Source organism: Chiroxiphia lanceolata, chromosome 7, assembly GCF_009829145.1.
Source record: "Chiroxiphia lanceolata isolate bChiLan1 chromosome 7, bChiLan1.pri, whole genome shotgun sequence".
Lineage (NCBI taxonomy): Eukaryota > Metazoa > Chordata > Aves > Passeriformes > Pipridae > Chiroxiphia > Chiroxiphia lanceolata.
The window spans coordinates 29090422-29110581 of record NC_045643.1 but is presented as its reverse complement, the minus strand read 5'-3'; the positions used below and the strand labels follow the sequence as shown (position 1 = coordinate 29110581).

The 20160-nt window shown below is 39.6% G+C and overlaps 1 protein-coding gene across 5 annotated transcripts in view; it reads left to right on the top strand.

Moving 5' to 3' along the window:
• Positions 1–20160, top strand: part of MYLK (myosin light chain kinase) — a 205509-nt gene that overhangs the window by 154659 nt on the left and 30690 nt on the right. For 4 of the 5 annotated variants that reach the window (XM_032693456.1, XM_032693454.1, XM_032693458.1 and 1 more), the window contains 4 exons: positions 2125–2178; positions 3846–3973; positions 7235–7388; positions 19710–20012. In XM_032693456.1, the coding sequence (XP_032549347.1) occupies positions 2125–2178; positions 3846–3973; positions 7235–7388; positions 19710–20012 (639 nt within the window). The remainder of the gene's footprint in view (positions 1–2124; positions 2179–3845; positions 3974–7234; positions 7389–19709; positions 20013–20160) is intronic. The other variant, XM_032693455.1, reaches the window with a different exon arrangement.

Below are 20160 nucleotides of genomic sequence, written 5' to 3'. Positions count from 1 at the left end.
ATGGAATATGGCTGCAACCTGAAATAAGAGTTTTAGCTCAGGGTGTGACCATGCAATGACAAAGAGGAAAGCTGCTCTGAAAACACTACTTGTCGCTTTTGTTCCTAGCTTTGGCAGGAAAGAGGATGTGGAAATGTATTTGCTGTCACTTACTACGGCAGTCAGGGTGCATGTCACTCTGCTGGTGGTCCAAAGAGTAGTGGGTCACTTTAATCACAGTTGTACTCCTTGAAGGCCTCAATTTAAAAAGCATGAAGTCCACATGGAAGATGCAGCAGGACAGATACGCAGCTCATGCCCTGGAGGTCCAGTTACACCAGGATAAACACCTCACAAGTTCTCATCTTATCCTTTAACCTGTCCTGTTGAGCTGACAGTCATCGAAGAAAGGCTTCCTTGGGAAATATGCAACTATTCTTTTCTGACTCAGCCATAAATACTGCAAGAATATCCTACCTCTCCCTTATTGTGTTTCTAGTTCCTACAAAATCAATAAAGGCAGAACATATGAAAGCTAAGCAAACTTTGAGAGAAAATCACAATAAAATAGAGGTTTATAAAAGGAAAGGTTGCAAAAACTTTTCTGTATTCACTGCATAGTGAAATATTCTCCAGAATGAACTGAATAAACACTGGTGTTGACAGCTAAACCATTAGGTAGTTTTGAAATAATTTGGTCTTTTCGTAACCTACAGCACACCACCTACTATGTCCAATTACTCTGAAACTTAAATTCAGTCTTCATATCTTTCTGTTGCCTGAGCTATAGCATTAAACTCCCACGGTAATTTTGCAGCTCATGGCTGCCAAGTTTCATGGGGCATCAGATGATAAGTTCTGGGGTATCAGCTCTATTTGCTGCAGTTAAAGGGGTTAAAATAAAAATCCTGCTTTTATTGGCTTGGTGAATTTAGGGTGATTTTTTTTGCTACTCAGCGTCTTTCTAATTTGAAATAACTTTAGTAAATAAAGAAAACAATGAACAAAAAAATTCAAAACTTTTCAGACTGTTATGGCTATCACTAGGCACCTATGTATATTCTGCCAGATATTCTAAAGCACTTAGTACATCCTGCTTCCCTTGGAGGCAATGACATCTTAAAAGCCAGACTACTGCAATCAAGCTGCCTACTTGAGCTTATATAAGGAAATACGGAATGTTCTTTCACAGCAGACACCATCCTCTGACAAGGATGCTTAGGACAGCAGACAAAAAGAGAGTGCTCAAAAAGGAATGAGCTCCTCCACTTCTGGAATTCAGTGGTTTGAAAGCATCCAAACTGTCACATTTCATGGCCCCCACTAGACCTAACTCCGATTAATTTGTGCTTTTGAACCTGTTTATGTTTCTGTATTGTAAAACATTTATATGTCTGTGAGTACAGATTATGCATGTTGTATTTAAAAATAATTCTGTTTCTTTTATGCCTGCTGCCTGGTAATTTAATTGGGTGGCCTCTAGTTCTTGTTTTGTGAAAAAGAGTTAATAGTCCATTTTCTACCTACCTGTCTTCTCAACTGTGTTTCTGCTTACAATTCACAATTTGTAGAACATTATCTTTTTTACATGTCCAGATTTCAAGTTCTAAGCCATATTTTTGTTGCCATGACCCTTTTCTGTGTGTGTGTGAATATAGCCAAAATTTATACCTGTTTAGGGAATAGGATGAGGCATAGGGGTGATACTAGTATTTACTGTTCGTATATCACTGTTTCTTTCCTAGCTCACAAATGGTATGACAAGCAGTACATGGTGTTAACTGAGCCCATTCAGCATTGATTATGCTGGAAATCTGAGCAGAAATTCAGTTTAACCCCAGTTAAACTGCTATAAGGAATGGACTATGACAGATCATGGGAGACATGTAGCAGATTTCTTTGATTCTTTTAAAAGTTTCAGCTTTAACTGTGAATATTCTGAGGATCATTCAGGATACTAAAAGTGTTTTTAGAAAGTATTTTTAATTCTTAAGTTTAATATGCTGGAAGATCATGTTATATTTTCCAGTGCCAACAAGGTATTGATATGGATGTTTGTAGTTAATCTGGTGCCTCCCAAAGCTCACCTTTGAATTAACATGGTTTGCTTTTTGTTTGTTTTTTTTTGTCTTTTTTTTTAACTAGGCGAAGCAACGGTGAAGAAGAAACCGGCTCCAAAGACTCCTCCAAAAGCAGGTAGTTTGTTGCACGTCACCCACATTTCCAAGTACAGCTGTTCACCTAATATATTTGTTTGTATATGTGATTAAATGGTGGGTAAGACCCTTTTCAGAGTTGTTTATGAGGTTACACTGTACTAAGAATCAAATTATGAGCATCCAAAGAAGTTACTATCAGATAAACTATAGCAAGGTCTGTCTGAGACAGGGTCCTACAAAACACTAGGAGCAGTGTGTTGCTCGTGCCCTTCTATATATCCACAACATACCCTGGCCTTCTGTGAAAAGAGACTTTTCTGTGTATCACAGAATGCCACCTCTGGATGAGTAGCTATCACAGATAGGATGATAGATTCTACTTTTCCTCATCACTGGCATTATGGTAGCCTGTTCATGTGTTTGCAGTCTCCTAGGCAAAGCTATCTATATTAAAAGTTGCATGGAAATTTCCTCTATAGGAACCTGCTTTCAGTGTCTTAAAACTTTGTCAGACTTTTAAACTGTTTGAGCTGTTTTGTACACCAGATATGTGCCTCAGCCTAGTTTCCTTCAGATACTTTAAAAAAGACTTTTCAAAGAAAAAGTCTAGAGGATCGAGGGGAAGTCCTCTTTGTTTTAATTACATTGAAAAGGAAAAGAAAGCACTTTTTTCATGCCCAGTAGCCCTGTGCTTTGGAAAGGAATGTTATATTTGGCAGTGAGGTCATTCTAATTAGGGAGTGCCTCTTACCATTTCTGTCAATATGTCCTCAAGTCTGCCCCCTTCCCCTCCAATACACACACACACAAGAATATTTTTTTATTGTGCTGCTTTTATAAAGCAAGAGTACAGGTTTCACCCTGGAGTTGTCTGGCCTATGATATTTCTGGCACCTGACCCCAGCAGCTACCGGGGACCGGGGTCTGACACACTCAGTATCACAACTGAGAGACAAGGATGTAGCACTATTAGCAGAAGAGATGTTCTGCCATCTATTGATACTCAGGCAGTGAGAGGGAAGAGGAGGAGAAATGTCTGATTCGGGAACAGAGAAGTATGAATGGGACGGCAAGGTTTAAAAGAAGCACTGCAATACACAAACAAAATGATTCATCACTGCTCACCAGAAAATTTAGTGTGATGGATAAAGACGCCAAATTCCTTCCTTGTCTCTCATGATGTTTCTGTTCCACATAATGTTTATCTGGCTACTGAAGCCGGAATCTTCACAGGTCTCGAATCTTAAATTTTTCTGAGTGCTGCTAATGACATCAGGGAGTAGGTTTGCAGAGCCCCTCCACACATGGAGATTGATAAGAAGTTAACTGGAGCCATTCTTCAAAAATACAAAGTGGAAAAGAAAAAAAATAAGTTTTTCTGAAAAAAAAAAAAAACACAACAAAAAAATTTCATAAGCTGTCTATTTGGAACTAGTGGTAGGTCTAAATGTTTTTGTCCTTTGGATGTCTGTAGCTTGGTTTTGCATGGGCAAACTTCGGGTGGATAGGTTGTTATTGCTTCACTCCACTAGAATTAACAATGTCCACAGAATTGTTTCATTGCAAACAACATGTAGCTGTTAATCTGGATTTCAAATGCTGCTCTGAAACAGGTGAGCTGAGACATGTATGTGTTTTGAATTTTTTAAAAAAATTAAAGTATAGAAACCTAAAGAGAGATTTTATTTATTTTATTTTTCCCATCAGCTGCTCCTCCTCAGATTACTCAGTTCCCAGAAGACAGAAAAGTCCGTGCAGGTGAATCAGTGGAACTGTTTGCCAAGGTGGTAGGAACAGCACCCATAACTTGCACCTGGATGAAATTTCGTAAGGAGGTAAATTGTTTTTTGGTCTACTTTAACAATCATTGAAAAAGTAGAGCTGGAAAGGAGCACCAATGACCATTTCCCATTTGTCCATCTCCCTTCCTGAGGAACTGGCAAAGTCCATGTCATTCCTGACAAATATTTTCCTCATCTCTGCTGAAAAAGTTCCACTAATGAAGATTTCACAACCTCCATTAGCAAATTATTGCAGTGCTTAAATATCCACAGTGGGAGAATTTTTTTTCCTGATGCCAAACCCAAATTTTTCTTCCTACAGTTTAAACCCTTTTCTGCCTGTATCCTCCTATAACAAATTACCTTTTCTTTGTGAAAAGACTTAGACCATGTAATTAAAGGATAGGTGATGAAAAATATATAGGTATCTGAAAAGTATCTGTCACAGGAGATACTTCTGTTCTTCAAAAATGACTTCGTCATTGATACTAAGCCTAAAATTATGTCAGGGGGGCAAAATGCCATATAAAAAGCTTGAGTGAATTGTATGACAACACAAATATCACCTTACAAGGCACAACAGCAATCCATGGCATGAGTGCCCTCACACTCTGGGTTCAAAGTTCCTTCTAGTTGAATTAATATACTTAAACTATAATACATGTGTCCGTAAGGGCAGCTCCTGAAGCGAGTTGCTATAATGAAGCAACTTAGAATCAAACCACTTTAAATTAAATAACACAATATGCAAGTTCAAACTGGAAGATGAAGTGTCATGTTAGGACAGAGCAAGTATAAATATGTACTGGAGCTGCTATTCTGTTTACTTTATTCTGAACTTGTTATGCACTCTATAGAGCATAAATAAAAACATCTCCTCCTAGAAGGAAGTTTAGACTTTAAATCCAGATGTGTCAGCATTTAACTGAAAGAATTCAAAACAGCTTGCTAGTGCAAAGGGTATTCCAGAGTCCATCCTTCCTAACTCCAAATAATCTCTTACTTTAGGGAAAAGGGTGGGTTTTTTCCTGAACTCCTATATTTTCTTAAAATTCTTTAGCTTCAAGACTACTACTATTCAAGACTATTACTTCTTCTGTAGTTAACTACTTCTTTCCACAAAAAATAGGTCTCAGAAGCTCCAGTGACATTCATTGTATGGTTTTGCTAAACGCTATCTTAGCATTTAGGTAAAATGTACCCTCAAAAATAAGTTTCTGGTTTGTGCAGAATTCTGAGTTAATTTTTGAATACCATAATCTTATTTACATAGATTTGAAGGCCTTTTTTATATACAAGATCTATATGATAACAGAGTCTGGCAGCTCCTATTGCCCATATTAGATCCATAATCTGTGATTCAACATATTTTTTCCTTTGTAAAATTCTATTTTTACCATCTTTATACTTTCTTTTTAGTTATTCACTATGAGGCAAAGTATTGCAAAAACATACATTAAAATTACATAAAAATTTTTATATGGTTCATTATGGCAAATGAGATAGAAAAGGAAAAAAAACTTCAGGAAGGCTACTAAAAACTGTAGGAGGACAAGTGAGGGCAGCAATCTCTCATTTATTACTTTAAATGGGGAGCCAGTTACTATGTCCTGTGCTGCACCATTATTTTGCTTTATTTTTCTCTTATACTTCACTACATATTGTTTTATGCTTGGATTTCTTCCTCTTCTATAAATGTGGTTGATTTCAGCTCTGTTCCATTCCCAATCCTAAAAGTGAAAATCAGCCAAGTGTTTTAACAATTTGCTGGGGGTTATTCATACTCATTATTTGAGCAGACCCAGGAGGAAGTGAGTTGTGATTTCAGCCCTTCCACTCTTTGCTGCATTGTGCCAAGGAACTTGTCCTCTCCACATTCCTTCCTCATATTCCTTCAGGTGCAAGAGAGCCACTCACAGGTATATTCCAGACAAATACCTTTCGCTTGAAGAAAGGGAATGTCACAAATTTGTGACCCATGCTGTTGTATGTGGTAGCAGTGTAGTGGAGGGATGCTGGAGCTGAGCTCAGCTGAAGAGGGGAAAGCCTTTCAAAGCCAGGGAACACAGGGATCCAGTTTCATGTTCCCCATAACCGATGCAAGCCACTGAGCATCCTTTCAGGGCTTTCTCTAAATAACACACATCTAGTTCTGCTATAACCCTTTGGTTGATTCTAATGAAGCAAAACATAAGGAGTTTAGAATCTCACAAGTGTGGGGGCAGAGCAGAGCAACTTTCAGTATAATTTAAACTGTAATCCTACTTAATCCCATTTGTTAATTTTCTGTCTGAGTTATTGTAGGAGAATCTTTCTCAGGTTACTTTTGGGCATATGGCAGTGCATGTGTAGTATCTCAGTTGAGGAAAGAGCAGAGAAAGTCCTGCTCTTAAACTTTTAATTTCTGTTCTCTGGATATATGAGACAAGATAAGGCAAACTAAATAGTCTTCATTTTTAATGAAATTCTGAGAAGAGTCACTTATCTAAGAAGGAAGTGGTGGGAGGAAGAAGGGCATTGACATTATGTTGTCTGCTTCATAAGAACACAGTGTACAGCTTCTCTAATTGCAGTGTAGCATTATGCGCTTTTTAAATAATCTGTCATGTCTCAAGCTAATACTGATTAAAATCTAAGTCACCTTGGCCATTTATGCTATGATAGCTCTGTTTCAATTAAAAACTAGTTCATAATATGCCCATGGTATTCAGCAGAGATTTTGATTTTCGCTTCTGCAGAAAAATGCTATGGGGGAGCTCATTCTGCTCTTTGAATGTCTCTCTGCACAGCTGTAGCATTACATCTCCATTTCAGTCAACATCATCTTTAATTGTTCAAACCCAAGAAACTGTGTGCTCTGGTTTATGTGGAGGTACAGAATAAGGCTGGTTAAGACAAGAGGGCAAAAGTCACAACCATGGATGATTTGCACATTCGGCCTCTGTAGGGGAATGCCAAATGAACTAGGGCTAAACCATTGGTCCACTGTGGTTTCTGTGAGATACCTGAGACCAAACTTTGCTCTTTTGACAATTGCACAGTTTCCACTTTCAGCTTGTCAAAGAGAAGTTAGAAAAGTGAAACTCCTGGTCTTTAGTGGCGTTCCAGTAACAATAATGCTCCCTGTTGCCTTTGCAGGACTGGAGTCATTATAATGTTCCACTGGATTTCTAGATTCTTTGTGTTGATTACACGGTTTAGCAGCTGCACTTTTTCACTTCTGTGATAAAGTTATCTGCAGATAATGTTAAATATGATAACATTTTGAGCTCTTTCAGATATGAAGAAATTTATAACTTTTTTTTTATTTGGCAGATTAAAGAAAATGAATATATTAAAATTGAGAATGATGAAAACAGCAGCAAGCTAACAATATCATCGACAAAGCAGGAACACTGTGGATGTTACACCCTAGTTGTAGAGAACAAACTTGGCAGTAGACAAGCACAAGTCAACCTTACAGTTGTTGGTAAGTCCATGATAATATTTTATATATATACTCATTCTTCAGACATCATTTGAATTGCATATAAGGATACACAACAAATTAAATAAAATAATCAGATAAGTTAAAAACACTAAAATAAAAAACTAGTACTTCAAAAAATATCTGAACTAGGCAGTGACATTGTAATAAGGACTATAAGCAAGTTCATTAGGGCTATACTGTGTTTATTTTGAAAAATTTCCAATTCCAGATGAAGATATAAATAGCTCAGACTTAAAAAAAATAAAAATCCACCCACAAGATAAAAACAGCTCCTGTCTCCATTTTTTGTTAGATACCACTTGTTTTTCCCATTTAATGTTTGCAGCATCCAGATGTTTGCTGAACTGCCAATTTTAAAACTGTTAGTTCAGGATGGATTGAGATAGTTTCTAAAAGTCTATACAACTGAAAACATCCTGTTGCTTGGGGGAGGGACATTTTGTCCTTTTAATTTAAATTCCTACAATTGTCTGCTGTTTTACAGTGACAGAAAGCAGGGAACAGAGGTGCTCTGGTTGGAATATGAAGCTCTTCATATGTAGGGGCTTTATATTTTTTCCACACGTAACTTAAAGCTTCAAATAGCTTTGTCAGATGACCCTTCCAGGCTATCAGGTTTGTTGCAGCAGGCTGTGGACAGCTGCAGATACTTGTAGGCTGCAGTATGTTTGCAGATAAACCTGCAGCCTGGTTCTAGACTGGCTAGCTGGAGTATCAGCCAAAATGTAGAGCTGTGACATCTAGCTCTGAAAGGGCTGATGGACCCACCTTGGTGTGGCTGCACAGCAAAGAGTTTCCAGGGAAATCTAGGGAAGTTCTACAAGCAAAGATGGCGACTGGTGTAAAATATTGATCCATGGGATGGGGCTGTCTCTGGGTTCTGTTACCTGTGGCCTGCAGGGGGTTTATGACATAAGGTGGGGTAGAGCTCCCCCCAGGTAGCTGGATGAATTATAGTTCCACCAGCAAGGCTGCATCCCAGTCACCACTTGTAACTGCATTGGCTCTGCTGTGCTGGCAGCCATGGGGACTGTGAGCAGGGGAAGAAACACGGGTGTAAGGCCAAAGACGAGTACCTGACTCCAATGAAATCAATGGCAAAATGCGTTTAACCCAAGTTGAACTGGAAATTCATTCCAGAAATCCAGTAAATAACATATGAACTTTAACAGTAGAATCACACTTTCAAGTACAATATCCACCGCTACAGAGTGAATGTCCCTTGGTTGCACACTGCTCTACATGTTGCCAGTAAAGGTCTCTTGATTGTTTAAATGAATTTCTTTCATCCAGTCTGTGGCTTAAAAGATAGCTGAATGAATGAGTATAAATATCAAGCAGATTCCAGCAACGTGCCAGAGAATTCAGGAATAGAAGAAAATAGAATCAGTAATTTTTCACATGATGCACAGATAAATTGTACTACCCCTTCCAACAGTGGGTTGTGCAGGTCAGAAGTATAGCTCAGTTAAAAATGAACACTAGGAAAAACTGGTCCTTGAGTAATCATCGTATACATTGTTTTGGGTGCAGCATTTGGCTCCAAAGCCCCAACACAGCTGATTAGCAGCTAGAAGAATGAAAGGAGATTAATTGCTCTTTACATGTCCCTTCTTTTCACTCTTTCCTAGACAACTGGTGCAGGCCACTGACTATAGTAGGTTATTGGGCAAGATGGATTATTTCAGCTGAACTAGGCCAACAATTCCTGTTATCTTGTCGTTGTGTGAGCCTTGACTCACTATTATATAAGTCACTGGTTTATGTCCTTTGGAGTTAATTGGTTGGAAAGTCTTTGAATTCTATAACCTTATAAAGCTACATCTCAGCCTCCTGCTTTGCTCTTCCCTAAGAAATGTGCCAGAGAACAGTGGGATTCCCAGAGATGCTTTTGGGAGAGTTGGGTGAATAATCCTTACAACGTGCAGGAGTTTGCCATGTGTTTTGGCTGATGACAAGCTATCTCTTTCCAACTAAAAAGAATAAATTCTCTCTTGCAAAATTGCCAGCTCTTCAGTGAGACATCTTGCTGATGTCAGCACTGCCGAAGGCATGACAAGGCCTCAAGACTCCTAGTTTGTTACACATGCATTTTAAGGCCAGACTTTTCCATCTGGGTACTCAAAAATGTGGGAAAAGGGAGCAAAAATGTCTTCCTGGCAGGAAGTGGGTTCAAATAGAACTACTGAGACAAAATCCTTCACACTGTTTGCACCTGTAAAGGTGTTAAATGTTCATGAACGTTGGAAAGTACTTTTCTCCAAAGCCTGCCAATCAAAATAGGTAAGATATGTTTCTCTGAATATACAGAACCTGAGACTTCTGACTCTATCAAAGCTCATTCTTAGTCCTAAATTCCTGCCTGTCCATTCTCTTTGCTCCATCCAAAGTACTGGGAAGAAACTTGCCCTCCCTGCTCTGACTCCACATTCATAACAAGCATTTGTGGAGAAAGTCCTGGTGCTAGAGATCAGCTCTGTCTGCCTCAGCTATTTATAAGGCTCTACACTCTGTGTGAGCTGCCTCCCTGTAAGTTTAGTGGTAAAAGGCTCATCCATGGGTATGCTGAGTGCTCAAAATGCTGCTGCCTGACCAAAGTCCACAACTGAGCCTTGAATGTATTGAGGGAAACTACGAATACAGAACATCTGCTTTCTGGAGGAGTGTGTCTGAGCTGACCCAGTCCTGTGTTTCTCGAAGATCGAGCTAACAGGCTTGGCTGTTCTGAAGTTTGGCAAATCAAAGACATTTGTTAAAATATAAAGTGAAATAAATATGTTAATAAAGAAGTATTTCTTTTATTATTACCTCTTACAACTTGCAAAGCCTTCATGCTGATGGGCAAGCTTCTCATGTGAAAGACTCCAATAAGCATTTCTCAAATCAAATTTGGACTGTAACACATGCCAGGGAACAGGTTGCCCAGAAAAGTTGTGCAGTCTCCATCCCTGGAGGTATTCAAGTTCAGACTGGATAAGCATCTGAACAATCTGGTCTGACCTTATAGCTGATCCTGCTTTGAGCAGAAGGTCTAAATACCTTCCTGAGGATATTTAAGAACATCCCAGATCTTGGTTTTATACTTGCAGTTGTCAAACACCTTTCTTCACAAAAAAACCCCATTAAATAACATTATTGACTTAACCTCCAACCACAGGACAAAGGCTTATTTGCCAGGATTCAAATCAGAAATGATCCTGCTATGATTTAAACCCTGAGTCCTAGGTTGTAAACTCTATCTGGGTACAATTTTTATAAATAATTTTTAATAATGACCTTTAGGGAAACAAAGATACCCTGCATTCCTTTGAATTTGGCTCCTAAAGTCTTAAATTTAACTGCTCACAGTGTCAGACTCAGACCTTAGCTACAATCTTAATTGAACTGCACAGAGGTTCTGACACAAAGCATTTGAATAATATATGATTTGATGCAGTTTGGGCCATGGAAAAAGATGCTCTTGACAGAAACTCAACTTTATTCTAATGATTTTTTTTCCTTTGCAATTTTAATGAGTATCAATGAACAGTGTCCATTACACTCAGCCTCCAGTGTGAGCTGTTTGCAGTCCACACACCAAAACCACTGATATGTAGACAAGTTAGAGGAGACTTTTTCACTGATGGTGTGGTGATGAGCACACAGCACTCAGACACAAGAACTGAGCCTTGAGTTTTACACTGATTCATTTTTTAACTTTGTCTTTATAAGCATTAATAATACTGGGAGACATGCAGTAGAACTGAGATATTCAAGTTAAGCAACATCTTCTTTTGAAGGATTTGACTAGTCCCAAAATGTGCATGCTGAGCTCTTCTCTATTGTTATGATTAGCTCTCTTAAATAAGCTATTTCCTTGCTGAGTGATCTCTCAAGGGACATTTTGCATCATACGTCTGTTCCAAAACCAAAATGGTCTGATGTGAGACAGAGCTAATGATTTACAGCAGAAGCTGTGTCAGATTGAAGTGGACTTGAGTTGCCAAAGCTATTGAATGAGCCATTGATGAGCTTAGTGTAAGATAGGAATGATTTAGGCAAGGAAGAGCCCTCACTCTACAGTGACAGCAAGGAATATTCATTCCTTTCATAATTTTTATTGGATGTATATGGACCTATTTATCACATTCATGATTCTGAACATTTTAGCTATGTGATAGACCCCAATCTGTAACCACTTCTGAAAAAGGAACTTGGTTTTTATACTGGAGACTATAACAAAGAGTCACTAATATACAAGGGCTTTCTGATGATCAGTGTTTGGTGAATACTTTGGATATTAGCAATGTCTTTTTCTTTCTTAGATATAGAAGTAGAAACACATGTACTACCTACCTGGAAGCTGATTTTGATCAACCTTGTTTGTCTAAATCCCTTAGATTTGTATTGTTCCTGGTGTGGTATTGTGTATGTGTGAGTGTGTGTGTATATATATATATATATATATGAAAGTATCATGGTGATTAGTAAGCTATATGGGAGATATATGCAAAAAAAGACAACAATGTCACTGGACCCCAAGAGGCCTAAAGTTAATAGTTATGAGTTTTTATTAATCTAAGCATTGGTGTACATACTGTGTTTTGCATCTTTATGCACTGTTGGAAGGTGATAAAGCAAGTACTCAAGAACACCTATACAGGCATGATGCACACAGGCATGCAAGTAGTATAGCAAGAATTCACTAATGCCTGCTCCTCTGCTCCATTCCTTATTCGACTTAGGATGGAGAAGTTACTTTCTGTGAGGAACCTGTTACTTCCATGCTTTTAGCAGAATCTGTATGAGCAGAGTCTTTCCAAACAGAAATGAGAAAATACAAGTTTAGATGAGAACAAGGTCTGATCATCACTAACTCCAATAGTCATTGAACATAATGGTAGGATTATGAATTGCTTCTATGAAGGGCTTGGTTCTGGTTCAACAAGTCACATACATGCAAGCTATATTAGCATTTGTTCTTTGCCCTAAAACTCTATTACAAGGAAATGTGGCAACAGAACCAACAGCTCACAGTGGCTCTACAAGGATTTTGTGTGAGTGCCTGAGAAATCTGGCTCAGTGCTCAATGCTCAGCCTGAGTGAAGCCAGCGGTGGGCAGAAACTGTGTTCCCTCTCTGGACAAGTAAGTGCAGACATCTGTGAAGCAGACAGTGAAGTGGAACAACCATAGACACTTGACAGAGAATACTGCAGTTCAGAAGTGCTAACATGAATGATTCTGAAGCTGCTTCTTTTGAGAAGCATCAAATTATATCTTGCAGTATCCATGTGATTCCCTGTTTACAGTTGGGTCAAGAATTTTGTAAGAATATGTGGGTGGACTCAGTCTCTAACCTTCAACCTTTTAAATTCCTCTGGATTGCTGGAGGATTTTTGTCACTGTTTTTATGGTTAAAGGGTAACTAGACTGGCAATTAAGGAAGAGATGTCTTATATTGCTGCTGTTGTAGTTCAACAGCATAGTAACTAATGCTTGGTGGCAAAACTCTGCAGCAGTATCAAAATTAAATTTTCACAGCAAGATAACAATGTGTAGAGGAAAAACAGCTTATGTTGTCCTATGCATCAGTGCTGGTAAACTAATCCAGGTTTATTCCTTGAACGGCCATCTGGTTTCGGTGTCATTTGTGCTGGGAGAAATTTCAGTAGAACTCCCTGCATAAAACTACTTTTGCCTGATACTTACCTTCACATTTTTTTCTAACGAAGAAAAGGAAATATCATGATTATTTCTCACAACAAAATTCCTGTATTTTACCTGCTGTTAAATGCTAGGAATGTCTTAGTTACTAAAAAATGATTCATCACAACTCCTGCACATGAACATAGGGTTCCTAGGATCCGAACTCCAGTGGAGACTAATCCGCTGGTAGTCCTACTGGGGAAACTCCTCAAATTTATTCTGCCTTTCAGTGGACAGGTATGGGAGCTCTAATTCAATCAGTTATCAAACCAGATACCTAATGTGCAGCACATGAGTAATCCGAACAGCTTGTTGATTCAGACACAGGAGCAGATGGTTTAGAAAAAGGCTCCTGAGAATGCATTATATATTTGTTTGTTCCATTAGGCCTGTGGCAGAAGGAGATGTTCTTGTGCTGAGGGCATTTGCGTGGGAGTGGCGAGCTCTGGTTTCATTCCCAGCTCCATTCTCCTGTGTGTCCTTGGGCGAGGTCATTTTACTCTTTTATGCCTCAGTTACCCCAACAGCACAAAGTGATGCTCTGGGCCACCAGTATTTGTGAGCTACTTTATCCACAGGTCTCAAAAGGGCAGTCTTTAAATAACTTAGTTTTATGTCAGAGTTGTCAGGAGGGGCAATGTGGTGAGAGCAGTCTGCAGTGTATATTACAGGGGAGGTGTGAAATTCAAACTCTGAGCTAATGAACTTTGACCATCGTGTCCTCCGCTCTGCCAGGGAGCATGTTTCATTAGGAGAGAATTTCTGTTCATTCCAGTTTCTCTTGTGTTGTTTTGCAGGGGAACACAGGCATTTTCTAGTATAATTTTATCCTAAACCTATGGTACACTGACATGCGGAAGGGTGTTAATGCTTGTTACAGGGTATTAAGGGGTAATAATACATCGACTTGTAGCACTCCTCTCCCTTGGAAAAAGAGCTACAGGGCATAGTTTTCCAAGGAAAGCAGTGAGGTCTGCCATGACCCTGAGCCCTGTCAGCGATAATGCCGAGTTCAGTTATGACCTTTTATGGTTTTGCTTTTCTCCTGCTGATGGATTTCAAATGAAAGCTTTGCCAGTGCTGTCGGCATGGACAGTGTTCAACTGGCTTTTGCAGCATATTAAATACCTTCTCTGGCTAAACAGCTTGTGGGATGGAATTAAATTGTTTCTTTCTGTCTGTTCTTTATCTGGCAGACAAATATCACAATAGCTAATAATAGTATTATACAGTAATATGATAACTGAATTTAGAAAAAAAACAAACCAATTTTGAGAAGAGATAAAGAAAACTACTTCAGAGACACTGCTTCAGTGCTGTCTCTGTTCATAAAAGAAAAAAAAAACTTTTCAGAGGCTGTGGTTGTGCTGTTCTCAGTTTTCAGAGGCTTTCTGCTGGAACAACATCACTGCTTAGGAGCCAGGGCCCTCCAAGCTCTTAATGCACAGCAAGCCCTATCTTTGGCTCAGCCCGACCCTCACATCAAGTAGCAGAACAATTTCCATTTCCCTGCTCTCAGATAAGGAGATTGCTGCCTTTTTTGGTCTCTTGGAATGGTTCTTGTGTTCCGAAGGCTCTGTAAACTGAGCCATGTGGAGAAGGCAGTGAGCTCTAGATTGCACAGTTTCATGTTATGTGGGTGTCCTGGATGAGCTGTGGGTTTGCCTCCTATGCAGAAAGCGAGAAAATCCCTTTCCTTATCAGAAGGAATTTTGGGTTATACACCACTGAAAAAAAAAAGCAAGGACATCAAGTCAAATTTGTCTGATAAATAGCAATGATTTAAAGGCTGAGCATGCTTATGTTTTATGCTTCTCAGAGTGCACAAATACAAATTAATTAAAGGTTACTTCAGGCTGTATATCAAAACCTGTTTACCAAAGTATTTCCAAGAACTTGTCTGAGGAAGGAGTGCAGCTGAATTCAATTTGGGAGTAAATAACAAGTGTGTGTTTCAATCCTGGTATGGTCTTAAAAGTGGCTTATACATTTCACGTGAGGCCAGCTCATGACCTTATCATCTGCCCCAAGGAACACATGCCACAAAGAGTAAACTGGAATCTGTCCTCCTTGCTCTGGGGTAGTGGTAATTTACGTCTCCCTTTGTTGAGAAGTAGGGTTTTTTAATAATGTGCCTAGTTTGCTGGAGCACAAAGGGAAGAAAGCACCTCCTTCATGTCACCTCCACTCCCCTCTTCCTCCTTTCTACATGGCTTATGGCACATAGGAGTTGCTACTGCTGTCTCCTCTGTGCTGCTTGAGTCTGTGACTCAATGCAGTCTCTGTGCAGAATAGTCCCTGAGTGAGGCTTGAGGCCAAGTTAGCTGCTTATCCATCTCCTTTGCCTGCCACAAGGCTTTGGAAACCAGCTTGGGGCAGCCCTACTGATATTCCTAAAGAGATTACGTGGGGAGCTTTGTGCTTGAGTCCTCCTTAGCATTTAACTGTCCAACCTCCAACTACCTCATTAGCCTCTGCAGTCATACTGTTAGGCAAATGAGGTGATCAGGCTCCTAGTAAAAGAGGTGCAAGAACTGTCTGCTGCAAAGGGATTTGTAGGATTCTGACTAAGTTCAACAGGACTGTGTGGATACAGCCAGTTTGACCACGACAATCTAGAATATCATAACGCTTAGCTACATCTTAATTTAGGCTTTATGTGTGTGCTGAAAGTTAGCCAAGACTGGGGTACCCCTAGTTTCACATAGTTAAGACATCTTATGGTGATTTTCTTTTGTTGAGTGTAACAGTGAAATTGAAGTTAGTGTTCAGTATTTTAAATTAATTCCTTCTCCTATAGAAATGTTCACAAGGAGCAGTGTGTTTTTCAATACTCTCCCTTCCTTCTAGTTTACATGTTGTTTCATAGCTATGGTTTGGTCCAAAATAGGAAGAACAAAATTGCGGTCCGATAAAGCCAATGTAAAGCTCTCATAACATAAGCCAAAGTATGAAATATGTCTGTGTGTGTCAAAGACTGTACATGGCATGCAATGAAATATTGGAGATGGGGAGGTCAGAGACATTAATGGTATACTAAACACTAAAACAAAAGGACAAAATAGGGAACTGTGCTTGTCTCCCACATCCCTCCTCAACCCACAGGATAATTTTATTGGAAGCAATTAATTGTGCTGATAGAGGTTTCATATTCCAGAAGAGAATGTAGTTTGGCAAAATATTCTAGCTTTCAATACAGACCGAAGAATACACGGTAACCTTTAAAATCCCCATAGAATAAACTGTGAGAAACAAAACAGGCACATGGAGAGACCATCTGCAGATTCTCTGAATGTGCAGAGCTGTAGAATACCATCCAGCCTGATATCAAATAGTTTTTAAGCATGGTAAAATGGTACATATACCTCTGTCATACTAATAAAGAGCAAAGATTAGGTTTTCATTCCTGTTTATGATCTCCCATAGCAGCTACCACCCAGTATTTCTGCACTGAACAGACCTGCAAGCAGTGGCACATGGTAGACTTCAAACAAAAACATGCATCTTTCTGGCTCTATAGAGCCCAGCCGGGGTTGCAGGTTTTCATCTTTGCCTACTGGAAAAATTTATTAGGAAAGTAGAAATATTCCCAAGGCTAGCACATACTAGTCTAAAGCCATGTAGCATTTCCTTTGCCACTGATGTCTCCTTGGCCATGAATGTTTTCTCTCCAGTACTCACATAGCTAAGCCTTGCTTCTGTAAACTGCTGGCCAAAAGGATTGCAGTTATCTAGGTGAGTCATGGAAAGAGGGGTCACTAAGGTAACTGTGGGCTGGGCAACTGATAAATCATGCCCAGATTTTCATTTGAAAACAGAAGTGTGTTGAAAGTCAGCAATGGGAGATGTATTTTCATGTCCTGCACAGGAAGCAGGCTACCATGCTCTGCAAATACTGAAACATAGGCACTCTTTTGTCCTTCAATATAAAATTCAGTGCAGAGCATTAGATCAACCTAACACTTTATTTTTAAGCCAACACATACCATCCAGATTGAGCTGTGTGCACAGAAGGTGTCGGAGAACCACTACACTGACAATCCTGAACAGATGCCTCTGTAAGGTGATGAACTACTGGCTTAGCTTTTTCTTCCAAGTATTTCCTCTTGCTCTCAGAACTGCTCTAGTTCTGTTTGGATTTAGGATAATACTTATTCAAGTTCTATCTGCATCTTGAGATGATAAAGTAATGGTTATATAGGAGGGAAACAAGACACAGAGCTGAATATTCTTCTGCAAAGATTCTGAAAAGGACAGATGACTGGTTAAGCATCATTCCCAACAAGGTCTGCATGGGTAATAAGCTGTAGTGAAAAAAAAGGTGGCTGTTGCCACTGTCTGACTGAAATCATACAATCCCTTTGTGCCATGCAAGCAGCTCTCTGATGGCTGAGTAGTGTGGTACAGGGGTTCTGATACTGAAAACAGTGTGAGCATTGAATTCTCACTTCTTGCAGCTCCAAGGAGGCTGAGGCAGGACTGGTATGGGGAAGAGGGGTGCTGCTGTTTAGGCTCCAGGAGATAAAGATTCAGTTCCCATCTTTGCTACAATCTCTCTTTCTCATCATAGACAAACCATATAACCCCTCTGTCATTGAGTTCATTATATCTACACTATAAAATAATGCTTATTAGTCCCTTTTATTCTGCCAGAAATGAGGTGAGTAAAATGTGACAACTAAGCAGGGCAATAAGCCATTCCAGGGGTTAAGGATATATGGTCTCTGACACGTGTGTTTAGTAAGAGATATACTGTATAATGATGACTCCTAGTAGAATGGTGTTTTAAGTGTTGCCAAAATGAATAAGGATAACCTAGATTCTGGCAGTCCCTTTTTCTTCCACCTGGGCATTCTACTGAATGCAGTGGCAAACTTAGTGTCCATCTCCCTTCCTCCCTCACAGTATTTTCGCTCATACTTAACAAGTTCTATTTATATATCTTCTAATGTGTTTCAGTTGTGGACGGAGATCTATTTTTCATCACAACTGAACTAAAAGGAATTAAAAACCTTTTTTAAAAGGGAAATCAGTGGGAAATGAAACTTGCATTCTTCCAAATAATGCACTGATATTTAATTGTCAGATTAGACTATCCCAATTTCCTTCTCTATGAGGAAAACCACAGCAGTCAGAGGAGAGGTTTCTCTGTCCAAGAACTAAAGGCATGTTTGTGAGAAACCATGGCTATTTCTGTCTGTTCAGCGATTTTCCTAGGAATAATAATATGAGTATGGAGGGATAACTAATATAGTCTGCCACAGTAAGGCTTTGATCAAAGTCCACAACAGTTTTCTCCAGCATTTGGATGTTTTTATTGCTGAGAAAGTGGCTTTGTCAGCCCTGCCTTTCCTAAGGAGAAAGTGATAATGTCCTTTAGCAGTTTTAACGAGCAAAATGGGACAAGATTTTTATCAGTCCATGTCCAGTGTAACCAGTGTTTGTAGGATCTCACACTTTCTGGCTTTCTCTTTTCATCTTGTCTCATTTATCCCATCCTTTGATTTCTCATTCAACCTTTGGCCACTAGTTCATCCAGATCAACATCATCATTATTTTGTAGGTTTTGCTAGATTATTTCTGAGAGGATTATTTCCAAGGAAGATATTTGTTCCCTTTAAAGTCTTTTGAAGTGCTTAACTCCTACAATTATTTTCTAAATCAGTAATTTTTTTAAAAAGTCATCATTTTTCTGTCTTAGAAGAACATTAATTTTGATAACTAATCATTAAACTTAACTTTGAAAAAGTTGTATAACTGCAAGGTTTTTGTGTTTTATTGGGTGTTTTCATAGTTGGCTGCTCATCTGCACTCCAGGTTCTGGTAATATTTGATCTTATAATGCAAATAAGGACTGCAGGAGCAAGCCTCTAACTGAGGAAAACCAGAAGTTTTTATCTTCCACCTCCTCAACAATTTCCAAAATACGTATGAGATTAAAAAATTCTCAATATTGAAATGATGTACTCTAAATTGAATTCCTTCTTACCAAAAAGTGCAGTAGGCTTCCAAAAACTGCAGATAGGTGTTGTTCACTAAATTGTTAGCAGACAAAGTTGTCACCCTTCAAGGTCTTGTTTTCATGCCAACAAACTGGTTTTAGTATGTCTGGTACCCAGGTATGCTCGGATGAGTGGCACATTATGAGGCTGCGAAAGGTTATCAATTCTCCTGAAGTGTGGAAGCAGATGAAGGGAACTGAAAAAAGAGTATCACAGTGATGGGACTGTTACAGGGATATTCCTCTAAGGAAGATCACTAAGGAGTGGTTTGCACTGTTGTGGGAGATTGCAGGCATAGCTGTGACTGGTTTTGGTCTCCACTTTCTGTAATGATGCCTGTGAAGGGCGTTAGGCTTCACCATGGCTTAGCCAGATGCCCACGGAACTGAACAACCCGTGTTGAAGCCAATGTGGGATTGGCAGCCCTGTTGAGTAATTCATGTACATCTGTCTGCGGCCCAGTTGCTCCTTCTTCCTGCAGTACCAACGTCTGAAGCAGAGCAAAGGAATGGAAAGAAAAGGGCTGCTAGCTAGGGCCAGTTATAGCCTAATGGTAGTTCCGTCTCTCATCCTCACAATTTCATCCAAGGTGCTTTGCTTATGTTTCTGCAGATAAGCCAGACCCACCTGCCGGAACACCTTGTGCATCAGACATACGCAGTTCCTCCCTCACTCTCTCTTGGTATGGCTCCTCCTATGATGGTGGAAGTGCAGTGCAGTCCTACACCGTGGAGATCTGGAACTCAGTGGACAACAAATGGACAGACCTCACCACCTGCCGCAGCACCTCTTTCAACGTGCAGGACCTGCAGGCTGACCGGGAGTACAAATTCCGTGTGCGGGCTGCCAACGTGTACGGCATCAGCGAGCCCAGCCAAGAATCTGAGCTGGTAAAGGTTGGAGAGAAACAAGAAGGTTAGTTCTTAGGAGAAAAAAATATCTAAATTCAATGAAACTCTATCTTAACAGTTCCTTAGTGAGGCCAGGCAGCTGCACGCACTCCTTTGCATGTGCCGCTGTGCAGTCAATGCTTGTGCTGGCTCTGTGTGTGCTGAAGGCCCTT